This window comes from Euprymna scolopes, chromosome 19 (genome assembly GCF_053919585.1).
Source record: "Euprymna scolopes isolate OS-2025 chromosome 19, ASM5391958v1, whole genome shotgun sequence".
Lineage (NCBI taxonomy): Eukaryota > Metazoa > Mollusca > Cephalopoda > Sepiida > Sepiolidae > Euprymna > Euprymna scolopes.
Window position 1 is genome coordinate 37,371,682 of NC_136500.1, and position 21,764 is coordinate 37,393,445.

The 21,764-nt window shown below is 30.6% G+C and overlaps 1 protein-coding gene across 4 annotated transcripts in view; it reads left to right on the top strand.

Moving 5' to 3' along the window:
- LOC145303533 (next to BRCA1 gene 1 protein-like) overlaps positions 1–21,764 on the top strand; it is a 165,087-nt gene that overhangs the window by 41,508 nt on the left and 101,815 nt on the right. For all 4 annotated transcript variants that reach the window (XM_080144992.1, XM_080144990.1, XM_080144991.1 and 1 more), the window contains exons 6-9: positions 702–908; positions 6,518–6,665; positions 8,967–9,039; positions 17,844–18,092. In XM_080144992.1, the coding sequence (XP_080001118.1) occupies positions 702–908; positions 6,518–6,665; positions 8,967–9,039; positions 17,844–18,092 (677 nt within the window). The remainder of the gene's footprint in view (positions 1–701; positions 909–6,517; positions 6,666–8,966; positions 9,040–17,843; positions 18,093–21,764) is intronic.

Below are 21,764 nucleotides of genomic sequence, written 5' to 3' on the forward strand. Positions count from 1 at the left end.
TACTATTATTTTACTCATAGTTGGAAGAAAACAAAGATATAAATTTATAACTTTCCTGAGATTATTAATGCAACTGACATAAGTTTGGTGTATCGTTTACACCAATAAAGCATTTCCTGCATATTAAATATTGAGGCAATATGAATTATTATTATTATTATTTCTAAGAGAATAATTTTTGAAAACAATTTCAAGAATGTTTTAAAATTGTTTAATTTTAATGAGCAATTATCTATACTGTCTTTTTTAAATATTTACATCAGATTATGCTTAGTTTATCTATTTTATCTGTCATACTTATGAATCATTATTGAGTTATCTTCCTTTAATTCTTGACATTTTTTTTCATAATGTGGGTCGAGACAGTTACTTCTCAGACAGTCATAAAATTTGATTTTTTAGTTAAAAATAAAACTACTTGATCAATTTTTATGATTTTTGGAATATGACATCTTCGTTTTGTGACATGTACGCATATCATTAAGATTTTTCTGTAGTTTTGTTATTTAAAAAAAAATTAAGTTGAATTCTAAATGCGAACCATCTTTTCCAACAGTAGTAGTACACAGTAGATCCAATAAGATTTGAACTCTGCAAAGCCAATTCCATAATATCCAATGGATTTATGTAAGAAACATTTTTCTTTTCTTTCTCGATCTTTCTTTCTATTTTGTTTTGTATATTTATTTTCTCTATTGAAGCCCACAAAAACCCAGCTGACCATGAGCAGTCCAGTTGTGCATCATTTTGCTACAAAACTTGAATCTGATAAACGTCATGGAAGCCTTTGTGATTCAGAATCTGGTGAGACTTCCCCTGAAGTCACTAGTAACCAACAAATGATTACAGAAAATCCCGGTGTCACCAATAATGTTTCATACCAGTCTTTGGTACAGTTGTTGGAGCAGGTAACAGCATTTCTTATTCTTCATTTTATTTATTGCATGTAATTACTTTAATAAATGGCATATAAAAAGACACTTTTATTTGCTCATTTTGATCTGATTTTATAGTATTATCAAGTTAATTGCAATGACCCATGCTATATTTCTCGCTAGCTATCTCTCTTTTTGACCTTATGCCAACCTTCCAGAAATATGTTTAAGAACTAGTTGGAATACCCATGTGAGGGCATGTTCATAATAATATTTTAATAATTAGTAGTAGTATTAGTACTCGGGTCCATCTGGCATAATGTTAAAAGTGTTCACTAATGAACCAGAAGACCAGGGTTCAATCCTAGGTTGAGTTATACCTAAGACTTAAAATGATGCCTCTTAAACATTCAGCATTATAAGGGGAGTATCAGGGGAAAATGGAATAATCCTGGGAATGGAGTGGCACCCCTCCTACACTTCAGTGTAGGAATTAAGTAAAATGGAACCTTTGGGTCGCCTTCAACTCAGCTACTTAACTTACCTTACTACTCCCCTTCTCAATTTGAAGGCTTTTTGGTCTGGTGTTTATCCCCAGTCTTACAGCTTTAAGTGGGATGGACCTGAATTATTCTGCTGCTAGTTATACTTCCCTGTAAGGCTCATACTCATTTATACACTTGAATGGAGTATTTGCTTGCAATACCTTGTATTCTCAAATGATCACCCATGTAAGAATAACCAGGTGAATGTCATTTAATTTTCCTGATCTGATAGGAATTAGTATGGCAGTAAACCGTAATAAATGCAAGAGGTTGAATCCACCAAATATTTATAAGCAAGCAAAAACATGCTATGGTGAAACTGTGCAAGAATATGACTTCAATAACCGAGGTTATGAATTTAAACTAAAATTTTTGCAATTTCTAATGAAATCATTATGTAGAGACTGCAACTCGTTAAAAATGCATATGTGTGCATATGTATGGAGGAGGACATGAGTTTTGGCAAATTTCAGGAAGCATGAATATTTTAAAAGATTCAATTTCTCAGCAACTAACAACTGATGTAAACAATTTGTTCCACACTTCAACAGTTTTGAGCATGAAAAAAATATTTCTGAAAGTCATGAGGACTGTGATGTTTTATGACTTTGTAGGCATGTCCATATGTTTTAAACACATGGAGATCACAAAAGTGCTCTGGGTTGTTGTTGCTGATCAGATGGTTAATAATTTTGTAGGGGTTTAGCAAATCGGGTTGTTAAATGACAGAACTTCAATAAATCCAAGTCTAGGGAAGCAAAGGTGTTAAGAGTATAGCAGGTGTATTGTATGATGTTAACCACCAATTGGAGTGTCTTAAAATAATCTAAATTTGCAAAAATCTTAAGAATCTGTGTATTCATGCTTTAAATCACATTAAAATAAAAAAAAACAATCAAATTTCGGTGTGGTTTCAAAATCCAGAAGAAAAAAGATGAAGGATCTCTTCAGAATAATTTGCATCAGTTGGGGATTGTCCCTACAAAATTTGATGTTCCTATGTCCAATAGCTTAAAAGTAGCTGCAGACATATAATTACACATATCTCATATTAGTATATGTATGTATATATTACATAGTGTTATCTCGCTACAAACTAGGTTTCTCCAATTCTTTGTCAGAATTTTGTCAGAAATGGAATAAAATATGATGGAATGAGATGGTTTTTTTTTTTTGAAAAATTTCAAACCAACCCTCATGTTTAATTCTAGTTGGTCATTGGCACATTATAACCTGTTTGTGTGTGTCTTGCTTAGTTGTATCTATAAAACATTAATTACACATACATTTGTATTATTATTAAAATTTGATAAAGTTAACATGTAACATCCTATCTTTTAAATGTATACAAAAAATACTTATTTTAATTTTTGCTCTAAAGAATAAAGTCTAAAGTATAAAAAAGATTCAACCAATAATACAAAACATATTTCATTCAGTATAACATAGAATTCAATTGTTATGAAAGTTAATTTAAAAAATTAGTTAAAACTATCATATAATATCATATTCATTAACATGCTTAATCTGTTTAAGAAATAGATTTGTTCTTTATCACCCTCCAATGGTGATATGCTTTGACGTAAGGGTCAGAAAGTAAAATTTGAAGAGTCCACACCCTAGTCTTATTTACTTTGATTTGGGAACATCCATATCCTGTGACGCATGAGGCAGTCAAAGTATAGCATCATTTTCTGTCTGAAGTCAGATTCAAAGCATCCCTCCAGTTTCTTTCTGTTGCAATCAAATCTCTTTCGATTGTCTGTTTCCGGTATATTTTGGACTTCCTCTTCTTTTTTTATCATTTGTTCATTGGAGTACTTGGTTGGTAATTCTCTCTAGGCATCGTTTACAGATTATTGATAATACTACCTGTTGGTTAGTGCTGTCTCTAACTTCTTGGTTGGTAGTTCAGTTGCTCCACTGTGGCTTGCAAAAATGCCTGGGCATCCCTGCCAGCATACCCTGTTATGGGCGCTCAGGCAATTAGTAATAAACTGACTCCTTCTCAAAGGGAAAGGGCAAAGTGTAAAAGGGTGGACTTCTTAAAGCTGCACAGGACCAAAGCCATACTTCAGCCAGTAGGGAAAAGGCCATCTCAACAATGGCCTAGATTCTGGTTGTTTTAGTGCTGGTGGAAACTTCCCAGCTGAACTTGAAAAAGTAGACTGTCATTAAAAAATGTATAAAAAAAAGTAAGTAATTGTACAGGCTATAAATAAACAAACAAATGTAGAAAAATATATCTTAATCTGTATACATTTATAAGCATTTCTATAGTAGTAATCTAAAGAAAATACACACTATTCACCATTATAGATTAGTAATTCGTCTCATTTAATCTTTCTTAGTTGTTTCCGTGTCCTTTAGGTTTCCTTTGTCTTCGTGATAAACTTTATGTAACCTACTTGGATTTTTCAACTGAACCCATTATATAATCCTCTGAGAAATTCCCAGCAGGTTATCAACTATCACAAAAAAGACCCGAAGAACAACCAAAATTAGGAAAGCAACCTGAACCATGTGAATTTTATAAAATAGATTTGCATGGTGTAAATTTGTATGCCTCAACAGATGTTGGATGACTTTGTAACATGTAACGTTGATGGAAAAATATCCATGAATGACAACAGTGTTTATTCTATTTGTTTACAGTTGGTTCCTCTTCGTCTTAAAAAAAAAAATGATTTTATTCAGTAATAACAAAACAAGTTTTGGCTTTATCAAAATAAAACAAAGTAGTAAATATTAAAACTAATATTTTTTGTTTCCTGTACAGAAATAAAATAATTGTATAAATACTATTTGCAGTAAATGCATAAGGTTAGTTTTGGAAATATTACCAAATATTCTAATCAAATGAAAAAATATGGATATTCAAAATGATAAAAAATATTAATTACAAACTGTATTTATCTGGTATTGCTCAGGATGCAATAAAGTCACTTCAGTTGTTAATATTTATTTGTTTGTACATTTTTAAAATTAAGGTAGACATCTCCTATTACGTTCTTCAATTAAAAATTGATTATCACCCTTGATGATTTTTATTTTTAGGTCATTGTTTAAAAATGTTTCATATTAGCAGTTGTCTGGATCAAACTAAGTCATTTAAAAATAAATTCTAGCTAAGTCTATTATTATATTGCAGATAACATGGTACAACAATAACAAATGAAAATTGACTAGTAAAAAATAAAGTTTGATTTATCAGCTTAACTGCTATTTGAGTTTGACTTTGAAAACCCCACAAGATATATTTAGATATTAGATGTATTGTCTAGAAAAGTTTGAGTGCTAAAAGAAAATAAGGACCGATCACATTTGGAAGAGAAGCAATGGCATTTGCTTTTAAATTACAAAATAAATGTGGATTGCTGTGTGATTTTATCAACCAAAAAGTAAATTGACTTACACTTCAAACAAGATGGCATCTTGATTATCTTACCACCGAAAAAAACTAATTAGAAGAAAAGAGAAGCATTATCCCTTCCCCTGTATTTTACAGTATTTGATCTGTATGCTGCATCTATTACTAACAGGTCAACAAGAAAGTTCTTGTGGTTTTTAACTTTTAAATTCAAATGAACATATCTCGGCTCAAACAAAATTTTATTGATCGAAATATGCATCATCAGAATCAACACACTTTTGCCAACGCAAAACAAGTGTATTTATGACAGTAACATAAAAGTCTTGCTTCTGGTGGCGATAAAGTTGCTGAAGGCGTTTTTAATATCGCTTAGGTTTTTTAAAGTATTTTTCATGCAGAAAGTTGTCAAGATGCTTGAAAATGTGGTAGTCGGTAGGTGAGAGGTCTGGAGAGTATGGTGGTTGAGGTAGAGTTTCGCAGCCCAATTTGTTCAACTTCTGCAGGATTGGTTTAGCAATGTCCGGTCAGGCATTGTCGTGGAAGAGAATTGGACCTTTCTGTTAACTAATGCTGGATGTTGTTATTGAAGTTTCTGATGCATTTCAACCATTTGTTGATAGTACTTCTTTGCTGTAATGGTTTTGCTTGCATTTAAAAACTGTAATGGATGAGACCGGTTGCTTTTGGTGCAACTTTGGCTTAGGTAAGTGTTGTGGAACTTCATCAGCATCTAACCACTGAGCTGAGCATTGCTGGTTGCTACTTTTCATCGCAAGTCACAACCTGGTTGAGAAACAGGTCATTCTTGTTGTGTAAAAGAAGGGAAGATGACACTTGATAACGCCGTTTCTTTTGGTTGTTGTTCAATTCGTGAGGCATCCATTTATCAAGTTTTTTGTTGTTGCAATCTATCTCAGGTGGTTGGAAATCAACATATACATTATATCTAATTCAGAAACGAGTTCTCAAACAGTTGTGTGTGGATTGGCTTTGACTCAGGCTCTTAATTGATCGTTAGCAACATCTGATGGCCGACCACTATGCTCATCATCAAAACTCGTTGCTGCTACAAAATTTCTTAAATCACCATTGTGCTGTGCATTCAGTAGTGGTTCCTGGGCCAAACACTTTGTTGATATTACAAGCTTTTTCAGCAGATTTTTGGCTTAGCCTGAATTAAAATAAGAAAATTGTGCAAATTTATTTTTTTTCCATCTTACATTCAATGTTCTGAAAAGAAGACAAAATTATTTTAAAACGATTGTAATCTTAAGTGATTAGATAGTGTGAAAAACACTGTTTAAAATGATATATAAAGTAAAGGTATTATAACTAAAACTTAATTGAAAATAACATTATTTGAAATCAAAATTAAAAATTCTGCAAGAACTTTTCAACCTAATATAAATGTTAGTAAACAAATCCAGCAACACAAGGTAAGTATGTTGCTCTTCTCTCTCCTGATCACAATCAAGTTTTGTACAGTATCTCATGAAAACATTTTATTTTGTTGTTTGGAAAATTCTTTTATTTTTACTCATTCGCCTTTGTCAATGTAAGGCAGATATTTATGTAGCTCACAGACAACAATAATAGCTCATCTCATAAATATTACCGAATAACATTCTCTTTATTTTTTTGATTTTGGCTGCTTATCTTTACTTATATTTCTTATTGCATTTGCTGTTTTTATAAAACTATTTTCTTATTTCCTTGATTGACAGTTAAAGCATGAACTGAAAACAGAGATAGTTCGAGATGTAATCAGTAAAACAGTTGAGCAGGTACTAGAAAATGCTTCGGGAAATCAGAAAGTGTCTGCAGAAGCAACCAATCAGACAGGATCGCAACTGCAAGACCAACAATATCATGGTAAGTAGTTACTGTTATGTATAGAGGGGAGAGAGAATTCTGTGATGTTCATTCTGCATTAGGTTATTAATTCCATCTCTTAAGACCTTTGATAGTTTCTCTTTGGAATTTTCTTCATCCAACGTATCTTTGTTATTTATACGTCTGCTGATTAAAACAATTTATTCAAATTTTATATAGATATGTTCAGATGCATCCTTCTCTTCTTCCTGCTCCTCCTCCTACCAGCTTGTATTCTTCTTTTCTGTTTTTTATTTCAGCAATATCTTTTTATATCCTTCTAAATATTTTGTATATTCCTCTTATATTAATTGATATCACACATCAGGGTTGTTATGGTGGGGTCAAATCTTGACTTTGTTCAAGACATCCTGACATCCAGACTGGTTCACAACTTTTCAATATTTAACACTACTAGTTTTTTTCTGAAAATAATTTTAGGCAATTAAATAGATCATTCTACTTTGTTGCTTTTGTTAACTATGACAAAAGATTAACAGAAATAGAAAGGCTGGGGTCGGTGTTGGGTAGACAAAATAAATACATATGACTAGTCTCATCCAAACACTTTTTTCGTACACTTCAAGTTTATTTTTTCAATAGTTTTTTTTTGTATCTGTCTTGCATTCTATTTCATTTGCATTCATGTGAACTACATGAGTTATGTTTTTAGCTTAGGATTAAACAATATAAGATAAATAAATACCATTAATGAAAACATGATGTAAAGCTTAACAAGAAAGAAAACAAAAACAAATCAAGAGAAGTTGTGAAGAAATTAAAAGAATAACAAAACTGGTTAGTATTGAAAGGTTAGTACTGAGTAGTGGCTAAGGTTAAGCTGCTTCCTAGCCGTCCATAGAGAATTATATTGGCTCTTTCTTACACTTATATTAATTAGGCAGCTTAATTTGCTAGTATTATTATAAAGACAGTGTGACCCCCTCCTACAAAAATAAACGTAATAAGCTGGTAATGTACTTTGTTTGAAACTTTGTGTGTCATATACATAGATAAACAATTTAGAGAAGGCTGTTTACAAAATATGCCAGGTTGTAGAAGGAATACTGCAGATTTTTTTTTTTTTTCATTTATTTAAAAAAATTGGTCAATGTGCCCTAGAGGACCAAATGAAGACTCACCATTAAAAAGTTGATTTCTAGTCCAGTATAAACGAACATCACAGTAAAATTTGTCATCGGCAAGTAGTTCTTATGATATCAAGACCTTCATTATCCAATGTATTCCCTATTGTTTTCACTGGTCACCATTCTTAACATGGGGAGTCGGTGTTTCATATTGTTTGTAGCATGCATCAAGTGTCTTATTTAATGATAAAAAAAATGACGGCCACTTTAAAGTATAAGATAAAAAATGGATTACCAACAAACCCGCTTAGCAACAAAATCACACCTCTTCAGTGTTGAGGTCCCTAAATGTCAAAAAGTTTTCTATTTTAATAGTTTCTTCCATAGAACAACTAGACTTTGGAATTCTCTTCCTGCTACCTGCTTCCCAAACTTTACTGATATGCAGAAGTTTACCAACGTAAACCAACATCTTAATCTTTCTTAGACATGGTCCCAATTAGTACCCCCTTACGTCCAAGTGGCAATATGCCTTGTTTTGGGGTGAAGGTGAGTAAAAAAAAAACTGGCAATATGAAGGTCTTAATATCATAAAAATTACTTCCCCCGGTGACAAATTTGACTGTGATATCCATTCACTGTACCTAAATACAATCAACGTTTTAAAAGTAAGTCTATACCACAATGACCAAAAATTCTTACTTGCTTTCAGTTTTCACTTTGTTAACTAAAGTTGTATGTGTGAAGCCAAGATATCACAATATTCCAGGAATAGGGTTCTGTGTGGTTAACTCGTCCTTCTGAAGTGTTTCTATTTCTTTTACCTTAAATTCTACTTCATGCTAATAACAATGATGGCTGTGAGCTTATTGAATCAAGGTTGTAGTGAATATTACACTTCAGCTAAACACAACCTAAATGATATATAAAATAAGCATATCTATTTCAATTAATTAGGTATTGATTTCACTTTAAATTTATAGTGCTTAGACTAATTAGATCATTTATTTATTTATTTAGCTTAATTTTCTATTTTTAAAGATAAAAAAATTATGCAATGCGATAGTTTTAGTTCCAAAATCAATAGATAAATCAACATAAGGTAAACTTTTATTTAAGAGATTAAATATGTTATTTTTATATTTGTTTGTTAATAAAAAAAAACATATTTTAACTTAAATATTAAAACTTAATTGTTTCTTATCATTTACAGTACTTTACTGGCATGAGGGTGTTACCTGTGATGGTTGTAAACATACCATTGTTGGAGTGCGTTATAAATGTGGGTAAGTTATTCTATTTTTAAACTTCTTGTGAATATGGATTGCACTAAAATGTCGACAATGTTTTTCAATATTTTCAACACTCGAAAAGAAATGAACATCTTTTTGTTTTTATATATGTGTGTATTACAACATACCAATCTTTGTGATTTATTGCCAAAATGTGGCATTCATTCTAAATGATTATTCATAAATCTATACAAGATTCTGCTTTTATGTATTTATTTGCAGACTGTTATCCTCATCTTCATTGTTGTCTCACCATGCTTCAGTTAACTCATCCTCTGGCCTAAAACAAAGAATAATAATATAACATTCTGCTTGTTCCTTCCGTAGTTAGTCTGTATGTTACTCTTTAAAAAAGCCCAAATACAACTTTTGAAAGCTAAACTGCTTAAAAAAAGGCCAAATTTGCAAAATTTGGCTTTAATAAGTTCAATTTGGCAATCCTGGACAAGAATATGAGTGATCTCCCTTTGGTGTAACCATGTTTTCGAATATCATTATTATAATTAGTGTTGGGACGATTCCTAATTTTTATACGATTCCGATTCCGATTCCAGGAAAATATTGATTAACGATTCCGATACCGATTCCTAGGGAATTTATTGTTTTGAAATATACCAGGTAGTTTTATACTTATGGTTGGTAGTTCCCAAATATGTTCCCTAACTTTGGAAGAGATATTTTATGTCTACACCGTCGTGTTTTAGTTTAAATAAAATTATTATATAATAAACTAAACGGAAAAATTAGCAAAATTTATTTTAGAGAAAATTTATTTTACTTAATTGGAATACAGAAAAAAAAACTCAAAGAAAATAGAATTTATCCTTCAGAGAAAAAACAAATAAAATAGAATTTATATAACAGAACAAAAACAAGAATATTAGAGAATAAATACACACGATTCATTATTTTGGTCCTCATAATTAACAGATTTAATGAATTAAATAAAAAAAATATAGCGGAATAGAAAGAAAATATATACTAATTAAATATAAAAAAGATAAGTATTTAATTTAATAATTTATAAATGAACGTGCGTAATGAAAAAAAAAACAATATACCACGTGACATGGCGCCGTAGATACAAAATAACCTTTCCAAAGTTAACGACCATATATGAGAAATACCATTAATCGAAAGTTTTTGTGTTTTATACCAAAAGGTAGGTATAGCAAAAAGTTACAATTAAAGGAATTTCAAAAACGATTTTTTGTTTAGCTATTGATAGTTGTATTTGTGACGGCAGTTCTTCAGACCTCCATAATTCACAAGGAGTAGTTAACACCTATTATTTTTTCTTACTTTTTCATTGCTTTTACACGTTGTTTCTAACGTGAAGAATAAGTTTAGCCAAACTAATTTTGAAATAGGGTATATCAAAGGAACACATATAAAAATGATACCACTATAAAAAACAAATGAAATACTAGATAAAATTGAGCAAACATAATTACCAAAATTACAGAAAAAGATTAAAAAAACAAACAAAAAATGGTGAAGTTTGTTGAGTGAAATGAATTATTGAAAGAAAATTAATTGAACTAATAGAAATGTTAAATAAAAAAATGTCACATTTCAATATTTTTTTAATAATTAAATTCTCAGGGTTGTCGAAATTAAAAATTAAGTGATTTTTTTTTATTAGACTTCTTTCGAAGCTTGTTACCTTGAAAAATACATTTAAAACCCTGTTTTTTTTAAATAAATTGAAAAATAAACGCAATTAAAAAAATTTAATTGATAATTGAAACTTTAAAAACATATTAAACATTGAAAAATTACTTATCTCACAAATTAACATCCAATAAAGTAGATCCAGTCTTCATACAGGAATTCGGTTATAATAAATATATCTTTCCCAAACTTAAAAATTAAATCTTTTTTTTTTTTTTTTTTTTTTTTTTGAGAGAGAGAGAGAGTGCTTTAAAATCGCCGGGGAGTGCCGCCTAAAATTTTAAAGAAGTAAATTTTAGGAGTTTAGTGCCTTTCAAAGACGGTTATCATAATTTATTATCATCATTTAATTTCCTTTCCCCCCCACACACACACACCTTTCCACGTGGTTCAGTAGTTAACCAGTGCTCCTGTTGCTGTCAGTCAGCTATCTTTATCTAAGTTTTAATTTCTAGTTAAAGAATTTTTCATGAATGGAATCAGCATTTTTAAAAATTATTTTTTTAGTTGTATATATTGTATTTACTCTTTAAAGTTAAGGAGGGTTAAAAAAAAAAAAAAAGACACTGCGATTTCGACCCTCACTAATAAAACTGCTCTGAGTGACTAGTTGATAATTTTTTGTTCCTTTTCTTTTTTATTTTGCTCCTCCAATTTATTTGGATGCTTCATAGTTAAATGTTTTAACATGTTGGTTGTGGTCATGTTAGATGGTTTTATTCCTCATGATATTTTAATTTGACAGACTTTGCAAATGGCTTTCAACTCATCATCTTCAAAAAGACTTTTTTTTTGGACTTTGGGCCATATTAGAAAATTCAGTTTATCTGTAAACAAATAATTTACTATTAAATTTTGTTTTAAAGCTAGTCACTTATTTGGATAATTAATTGAAAATAATCCGCTAAAAAAGACAAAAAGAAAAAAATATAAAGGGATGGGGCAGTAAATTGTACCAACCGGTAGTTAACAAAAAAAACTTATAGAATTTAATTTTTGAAACCAATGTATAAAAGTTTACATAATGAAATGCAAATATGCATTTTCGGGTTTGTATTACTGTACACATAGATTCGAAAAAGTTATCAAAAAACAAATATATAACAAACAAATATTATCAAAGGCAAGATAAGTTACTTTTCTACCAAACTGGATACATTTTTTTTGTTTTTATTCAATGTAACATGTTTATTCAGCTCGAAAAACATGCAGTGTTTACCGATGTATTGGAAAATTCAAAATGGCGCCCGACACTCTCTTTAACATGGTAAGTTTGGGAAAAGGTGTTATAAATAATAAACTAGACAAAATACTATTAAAAAAACACCGAATGTATGTCAAAATATGTCACGGTAACATATATTGACCGAGTTTCTAGCAGTATTTTGTATAGTTTATTATTTATAACATCTTTTCCTGAACTTACCGTGTTAAAGAGAGTGTCGGGCGCCATTTTGAATTTTCCAATACATCGGTAAACACTGTATCCTTTTCGAGCTGAATAAACATGTTACATTGAATAAAAACCCGAAAAATATATCCAGTTAGGTAGAAAAATAACTTATCTGGCCTTTGATAACATTTATTTGTTATATATTTGTTTTTTGACAACTTTTTCGAATCTATGTGTACAGTAATACAAACCCGCATTTTCTTTGGAATTTTTTTTTGGTTGACTGTGTTCAATTCACACATGGTTGATGCGGTTCAATATTGCTAAACTATAAGTCCTTAGTAAAATTCTATTTATAAATACTTTTTAAAATGAAATTATTTAATTAATCGTAAATATTATTTAGACATAAAAATTAATTGATTACAAAACCTTTTAAAAATATATATATTAATTTCTTTTTCGTTCGGCAAAAAACTGCGCAAAACTTTTAATTTTCAATTTAAAATTCTAGAAAAAAGATTATTATTCTGCTTTTAATATAATCAAATTCAGGGTTTTATCTTTCTGGAGAAAAAAAAAAATAATGGATTTTATTTCAATGAAATTAAAAAAAAAAAACTTGACTGAATTGAATTAATTACCCTTAAATTAACGAAGGGGTTATTTAATAATTTTAGGTTTGGAAGAGATAGGTATGGGGTCGATTTTTTTGAAACTTCAAAAGAAACCGACTACTGTAAAAACTTTGCGAAATAATACAACGTGATCAATTTCATTTTAGAGATATTTCTTTCAAAAGCCTTCTTTTAAAAAAAGAAAAAAAAGTATATTGTTCTATTAAACCTTTTACTGTTTAAATAATTTGACTTTGCTCGTTTTATTTTAAGAAAATATAAGTTGAAAAAGCATTTTCATTCACTATTAGAAGATTTGTCAGTAAAAAAAAAAACAATCGCCAAAAAGATAAGCGTTTTTTAAAATTTTTACTCGCAATGTAAAGCCCTGCATACTTCTTTTCAAGTTAACTCTTTTGTAGTTTTGATTACAATAGATCTGAATGAATGAATCTTGTAAGGGAGGGGCACTAAGCATTGCCATGTTAATAATGAATTTCTTTGGTTTCTTTTTATAACATGCTACATTTCTCTCTTGCGGTTAGAAATATCAGGAAATTTTTTTTCTTTTTTTCAACATCAGACTAAAAGAATCGTAATGAAGGAATCGGAAAATTAAGGTATTTTTTAACGATGCGATTCCGATTCCGATACCTCCCAAAATACACGATTCTTACGATTAACGATTCCGATTCCGATTAATCGTCCCACCACTAATTATAATAATATATGATCATTCTTGTAATAGTGTGAGAAAGGAATTCGTAGTAATTTCGACGTGCAGAAGTTCGTCACCGAAGAACAAAGTCAGCAAAATGTAAAAACAAGGGAACAGTCCAAAGAAAAAAGAACAACATTGTCTGCCAAGACTTCTTGGACAGAAGAAGTAAATTGAAGATTGTATCTTACAATGTGATTTTACTATTAGTATTGAACTATGTAGCACAATATTACTTTTTGAATATTTATTAGTACTTATTATGTTATCTCATTTAAGTCAGTTCTATATTTAAAATACAAGGGGTGGTATTTTCATAGAAATGTTAATAAACTTATATTTGCTGCATGTTATTGGTTTTTCTGTCCAAAAAAAAACTAATTTTTTGTGCTATCCAGAAAAATATTAGCTTAATCAAAACATATTTGTTGATTAAATATATTTCTTATTCTGTGGAATTTCCATGGGTTTAGCTAGTTTTAAATATTTTACCAGTATATACAAAAGGAAATAAGAGTTTATAACATATTTAACAGTCTTGATGCTTAAGAAATAACAAAATTAATAACTAATAACTAACAACTAATTATTAACAAGTTGATAAGTAAACACATATTGATGATAATGACATTTTCTTTATTATTCTGCTAGATAAAAATAATGTTTTTCAGATTAACTTGAGAAGTGGCTTCTGGGCCTTGATAAATGGTGACTCCTTTGTAAAAAAAATATATCTCTGTCTATATGAAAATAGATATGTTTATGTTTAGGATTTACTCCTAAATTAACTGGTCATTGTGAATTTTGGAACACAACTGCTATGTGTAAGGGGTTGTAATATGGACTCTACAAGGTAACCATTTGCCCATACATGGATTATTGTTTCCACATCTGGGCTTGTGCATCTACCACTAGCCTCTCCTTCTTAGATAGGGTCCAAAAAAGAGTTTTCAATCTAATAGGTCCCACTTTGTTAACGAAGCTCCAGCCCCTGTCCCGTGACCACAGTGTTGCATCTCGTGCCCCCTTGACATATTGTACATATCCTGGACAAACCTGCTTAACAACAACATCTCACCCCTTCACTGTTGAGGTCCCTAAATGCCAGAAAGCTTTCTACTCTAATAGTTTCTTCTCTCAAACAGCTAGACTTTGGAATTCCCTTCTTGCTACCTGCTCCCCTGCTGTACTGATATGCAGAATTTTAAATGTAATGTAAACCAACATCTTGTTAATCTATCCTAGATATGGTCCCAAATAGTAGCCTCTTATGTCCAAGTGGCGATATGCCTTGTTATGGGTGAATGTGAGTAAAAAAAAAAACAAAAAAAATATATTTATCTCTAAAGTAAAAGATGGTCACACACTTTTAGAAGACACTTATTTTAAATGATATTTAAATGAGAAATTTGAAAACTTTGAAGTGTTGGAAATAATGATAAAATCATTTTATTTATTTTTATTGTTGTTGTAAATCCAATATTTTGCTAAAAATAGCCTCATCAGGTTAGGAAGTCCAGTACGTGATTAAAAAAAAAATCATGTACTGGATTTCCTACCCTGATGTGGCTATTTTTAGCAAAATATTGGACTTACAATAAAAATAAATAAAATGATTTTATCATTATTTCCGACACTTCAAAGTTTTCAAATTTCTTATTTATATTTATTTCTATTTGTGAAAATATAGATGCTTCCGGTCTTTCTGAAATTTTAACAATATATTGATAAATACTTCCCAAATTTCAGGTTTTTTTTTTTATTTTAAAGGTTTGTTAGGGGGAATAATATCGATACAACTTCTCATTTGAAAATTTAAATATTTCAGATTTGCATTGAATTTTAAGCTTAAACCTTAAATTTGAGATGTTTTTTAGAATCAAAATAATCTAATGGATTTTCTTTTTACACCTAGGAGTCACTACTTATCAAGGCCCAGAAATCACTTGAGGATAAGGGTTAAAGAGTGTACAGTAGTCAATGGGACAATATCATAGTAATCGTTTGTAATGGAAATTTGGTAAACTGGATTACTTAAGGGGAACGGCTTATCAACAACTTGCTTACGCTGGACTTGAAGACGACCATATTGTAATCAGCTGGAAAGCAGGCAAACAAAAGACAGTTCCACAAATATGCAGTTCTAAGAAAGAAGCTTTGTTCATGGAATCTACGTTTAGGTTTAGATAAAGAGTTGGGGAAATTATTGATAGTGTTTTCAGCTAGATAGGTTTTTCTCGTGAAAGTTTGGCGAGGGAGGTCCATAGACTGGAGCTCAGATGAGCACTTACCATGAAAATAACGATAAAGCAGAGACAGGCTTACAATGTCTCTTCTGTGAGAAAGAAGTTGCAGGGAAGAGAAAAAGTCTATTTTGAACTCTGTCAAGGCAGGATAAAGTCTTTCAAGCAGTCTGCATAAAAATTAGCATAAGGTTTTGTATCATTATCTTTTGATTTTAATTTTCATAAGAGGATATAAAAGTTGCTCAGAACTCTTCTGCTCAGAAATGGAGTGACGGATTAATTTTACCTGTTCAAGGAGGAATATTCTTTTAGTTTCAGAATATAGTGCAACCCAGTTATCTTGTGATATCAATTTAAAATTCATTGTTAAACCTGAACTTTCTAATTAAAACTATTTCCAAAACCTAATCGTGAAACACAAGAGGTTAAAAGAAAGACAAAATCACAGTTCCGTGTATAACACAATATTTTCATTAGGACCAACTAAGTCAAGATGTTCTTTTGTTAAAGGCAAATTATGATTCCTTCAATGAGCATTTTCTCTTTTCTTCATGTCTTCTTTGCAGATCGAGCAATTTCCTTCTTTTTTTTCTTTTTTCGATTCAGCATTTTAGCTATTTTTATATGGTTCCTTAAAATAGATTTTAGTTAAAATGAATTATACATTATTTATTGTAAAATTTTTAACCCACAATTGGTGCTTAAGATTTAAAAATCCTGATATTACTTTTAAATTTGATCTTCAGCTGATGTATTTTAATATTAGTTTAAAAAGTGTTGCACATGTTTTTGTGGAATGTTCTTTTTTATGCTAAACTTTTTAATGAATTTCTTTGATTGTTCCTGATACATGCAGAAGGATGATACCAAATTTCAATAATGTAAAATACATCAGCAATGGCTTACAAGCAGCAGCAGGTGAGGTTCTCTGGCATCTGAGTGACAAGTCTTTTCAGATTTCCATAATAATAATGATGATGATGACCATTATCACTAATATAATTATTAGTCATAGTATGTTTATTTTTACCTTTTTTTCTTATAATACACCCTACCTTCTCAAGGGTTCTGCATGCCAAATGCAGTGTGATTCTGAACAATACTTTTGCTGACTCTAAGTGTTTATCGCTATGAATTAGTAGTATTAAAGGTATTAATAGTAGCAACAGCTACCTCTATGATACTCAACATCCCATAGTTTCTTCATGCCAAATATGAAAAAATTCTGTCCAATAGTTTAAATACATATATAAGTATTTTAGTTGTAATAATTTTACATTCTTCCCTTCTTTATATGATATAATCTGTAGGGCTTGTGTTTAAAATTTCGTAGAGACTATTACATCGGCTCCGACATCGAAATACAACCAACAAAGTACCAAGTTACATTTAAAGGGAAACATTTAAAAGGAAGAATGTTAAAGCAGAGTTATATACAAGGAATGTTTATTCAAACAGAAGTTATGAACAATAACAGAGTGCATTGTGCACACGTGTGTCTACATGAACGAGCATGCATGAAGTTGAAATATTCGTTGCACATGTATGTTCATTGTGCATACATGTGTCTAGCGTTTACAAGAGTTAGTGTATACATTATATATTCATTGTGTATGTGTGTGTGTAGGTGTACATGAGAGTTTGTTAGTACATATTGTATTGTCTTACCTTAAAACGTAAGTATTGCCTGCCAAGGTAAATAGAAAAATGCATCTGTCTACATGGATGGTTCAGTGAAAAAGAGGGTAGAGATAGATAGAGATGGAAGTGGATAGAGAGTGTAATAGGAAGTAGAAAATGCCATTTGTTGGATAAATCTAAAGTTGAGACAAGGGCAAATAACCGGTGTGTAATTGAGATGTGTGTGTGTGAGACATGTCTATTAGCATATCAGTCTGAAAAGCATCTGCCCATAAATCTGATGTTTCAAGGACCTATAAGTGACCAATAGACAGGAAAAACTCAGACATAAAAAAGAAATGCTCAATTATAAGAGATTATAAACTTGTTTATAATTAAACTGGAGTTTGTGGTTGAAGATGGTATGTAACAGTTTTGTTATTTTTTTTACAATTTTACTTGTTTCATCTTTGTCTTTCTTTCAATTTTTTAATTTAAATGACTAAAACAAGAATATTTATTTATTTCAGCAATTGTTTGGATTATGACCTTTGTGAACAATGTGAAAACCAACCTGGAATGCACATCCCGAATCATGTATTTTTGAAATTGCGTAGACCCTGTCGCCTTGCTGGTATGATAAATGAGATGAAACCACTTTTGCAATACGTGCTCTACTCTGATGTGGCAGATCAGATACCACCACCGCAACAACCTTATTCAGTGATAGCCTATGAAAACATTCCAGAGGATCTGCGGCGCCAGTACAAATATGCCAGGTAAGAACCGTTTTACAATTTTAATATCATGAATATTATTTCTATAAAAAAGTATTTTTTTAATTGAATATGGTCTTCAATCTTTAATGTTATTGTTTTGTTATATGAAAATTACATCTATATATGTTTTAGCAATAATATAGATTAAAATTTAAAAAGGCGAACAATATAAGACTTTTATCTTACAAAAGAGATGTTTATTTACTTTTAAAGACATGATGCTAGCTTTTGCCCATATGAGACCATTATTTTGTTATAAATCATTTTTTTTTCTTGGAGATGTAAAAATCTCTCTCTGTGTAATAAGTCTGCTGTGAAAAGACATAAAACTGTCCAGTTAACATCACAGCAGACTTATTACACAAAAAGAGTTTTATAACCCCCCCCCCAAAAAAAAAATGATTTATTTATAAAAAGAAAAAAAATCACTTGATAATGCAAAAGCTAGCATCATGTCTTGAAATGTAAATAAATATCTTCTAAAGAAAAAGTCTATTATCGTTTATTTTTCTTTAAATTTTTATATTCATTCACAACAATATTAAAAAAAACAACAATTTCTACCTTTATATATATATATATATATATATATATATATATATATATATATATATATATAATAAAATAGAATAAGAAAAAGAGTAAAGTTACATAGGAACTTTATTACATTATCAAGTCAATAAGATTAACAGAAGGAAGAATAAGGCAGAAACCTCTTTACACCACAATATTTTGAAGCTAAATGCTTCTCGTCAGAAGAGGAGAAAAAGCTGGTATAATACAAATGCAAATGTAAAAAGACAACACCGACTTTGAAAACATTCAGATATGAAATGGAAAAATTTTGAGATTAGGATCGGAAAAAAAAAATTTTATAGGAGTGATATGATGGGGATAAAAGAAAGGAAACAACAACAAAACAAAACAATAAATACTAAAATATATATATATATATAAAACGATATATAAAAATGACAAGAATTTTTTTTAAATATAGATAAGATAATATAATATATATATTAGACGTACTCGTGACCTAGTACCTTTATTAAGTCAGTAGTGGAATGAGGTCAAAAATGGATGGTAACATTCAATGCTGCCAAGACTAAGCTTGTTTTCTTTAGTAATTACAAGAAACTTTCTCAACCACTGATAGCTATGGCTTAAGATACATTACTTGAAAGTACTTCATTCAAACTCCTCGACTTAACATTCACAAGGAACATGAGTTGGAACAGATACATCGAGAGCGTTGCAAGGCTATTGAAAAAAGGTGGAAATTTTCGACCATGCTAGAAAGTTACTTATACCTGAAAGTACCATGTACCTCTACAAGGCGACAATTCGCTTATGTAAGGAGTACTGTTGTCATATTTGGGCTGGTGCATCTGCTGCTGGTCTCTCATTCCAGGATAGGGTTCAAAAGAGAGTCATCAACCTGATAGGTCCTGAACTGTCATCTAAGCTTCTCATTGATGAAATGTTGCATCTCTCTGCCTGTTCTACAAGTGTTTTAATGGTGGATGCTCCGAGGAACTACAAGTCCTCGTACCCCCTCGACATAAATATTCCAACAAACCTGACAAACAGCAAAGTCCCACTCCAACACAGTAGAGATCCCTAGATGTAAGAAAGCCTTCTATTTCTATCGTTTCTTCTCCAGAACTGCTAGACTTTGGAATTCCCTTCCGGGTTCCTGCTTCCCCAACTGTACTGACATGCAGAAGTTAAAGTGTAATGTGAACAGACATCTTGCTGCTCAACTCCCTAAATAGTATCCATGCAGCCTATGTCTCTGATAGTAGCTTCCTACATCAAAGTGGCATTGTGCCTTGTTTGGGGTGGAAATGTAATAAAAAAAAATTCTTTGATTACATTTGAAATTTCGTAAACTGTGACATATTTTATGATATTCTTCTTTGCATAATAAATGGTTTCTATATTATTACTACTACTACTACTACTACTACTACTACTACTACTATTATTATTACTACTACTACTACTACTACTACTACTACTACTACTACTACTCTACTACTACTACTACTACTACTACTATTATTATTACTACTACTACTACTACTATTATTATTATTATTATTACTACTACTACTACTACTATTATTATTATTATTATTACTACTACTACTATTATTATTATTATTATTATTACTACTACTACTATTATTATTATTATTATTACTACTACTACTACTATTATTATTATTATTATTACTACTACTACTACTATTATTATTATTATTATTATTATTATTACTACTACTATTATTATTATTATTACTACTACTATTATTATTATTATTATTACTACTACTATTATTATTATTATTATTACTACTACTATTATTATTATTATTATTACTACTACTACTACTATTATTATTATTATTATTATAGAGAAGTTTTTATTATTTTTTATTATTCTTCTACAGGAATGAAGACATTATTTTGCCATCTGATTTACACGTATTTGTGGTGCACACACACACACACACACACACACACACACACACACACGCATGTAAATTAGGTGATGATGCTGGAGAAAAGATCACTCTTTTTGTAAATGTTCACAGAAATATTAGTGAGACAGGTTGAAAGAAATATATAACTGATTTAATGAATATGGGTATGTCCAGATCTTTCCTCCTTAGAAGATTATGATTCGTTGGGTAAGCCTTAAATACCGACTGGTAGAGCTACCTAGGAGAGATGTCAAAGCAAGCCTCACATAGAAAGGCCAGCTTTGACTATGACACTCGTACAGTACGGCGACTTACCAGATTATTACTCAAAACTTTCTCAGCTACTTAAACGGTGTATATACCCATTTCGTGGAACATACCGATAATCAATTGAGGGAGAGAGAGAGAGAGAGAGAGAGAGAGAGAGAGAGAGAGAGAGAGAGAGAGAGACCTTGTTCAGTTAATTATAAATTATATCTAAATCATGTAAATTTTGTTTGGTCAAAGTATATAGGAAAAAAAACCTTAGGAAAAAAACATTGAGCAACTCTCATCATTGGTTTACCATCTGTTTTACATGTTTGGCATGTGTTGGACCACTTTAAGAAATTCACTTCCAAACTAACGTATCTCTAGCCAGGTCTTTATTGATCCTTCCTTCTTTTAAGCCTATTTTTATCATCCCCTTCCATGTTATTCTTGGCCTTTTATGTGAACTGTTCTACATCTACCTGACCCCAAAACCCCATTCTATGTGGTCATACTATAAAAATCTCCTGTTCTGCACACATTTTCTGATACTTTCTAGATTTAATCTTTTGAGATCCTCAGAAGTAAACTTGTTTTTAAATCTCACATTACACATTTGTCATATCATTCTCATATTTCTGTCCATACAATGCATATCCTTAATCCTCTCTGGCCAAATTTCACTTCCATACATCATCACACTTTGTACACATGCCAGAGAGACTATTTCCTTGATTGACAGTGGTAACGTTCTGCTGGTTTGTAAAAGCAAAACTTCTCTGAATTTACTCCATGCAATTCACTTCTTATAATCACAATAGCTCCACCCACTGTAGAAAAAATTATCAACAACCTTGTGTTGTACAGTAATATATATATATATATATATATATATATTTGTAGTCATCGACATACAGACCTGTTTCGTTGTATC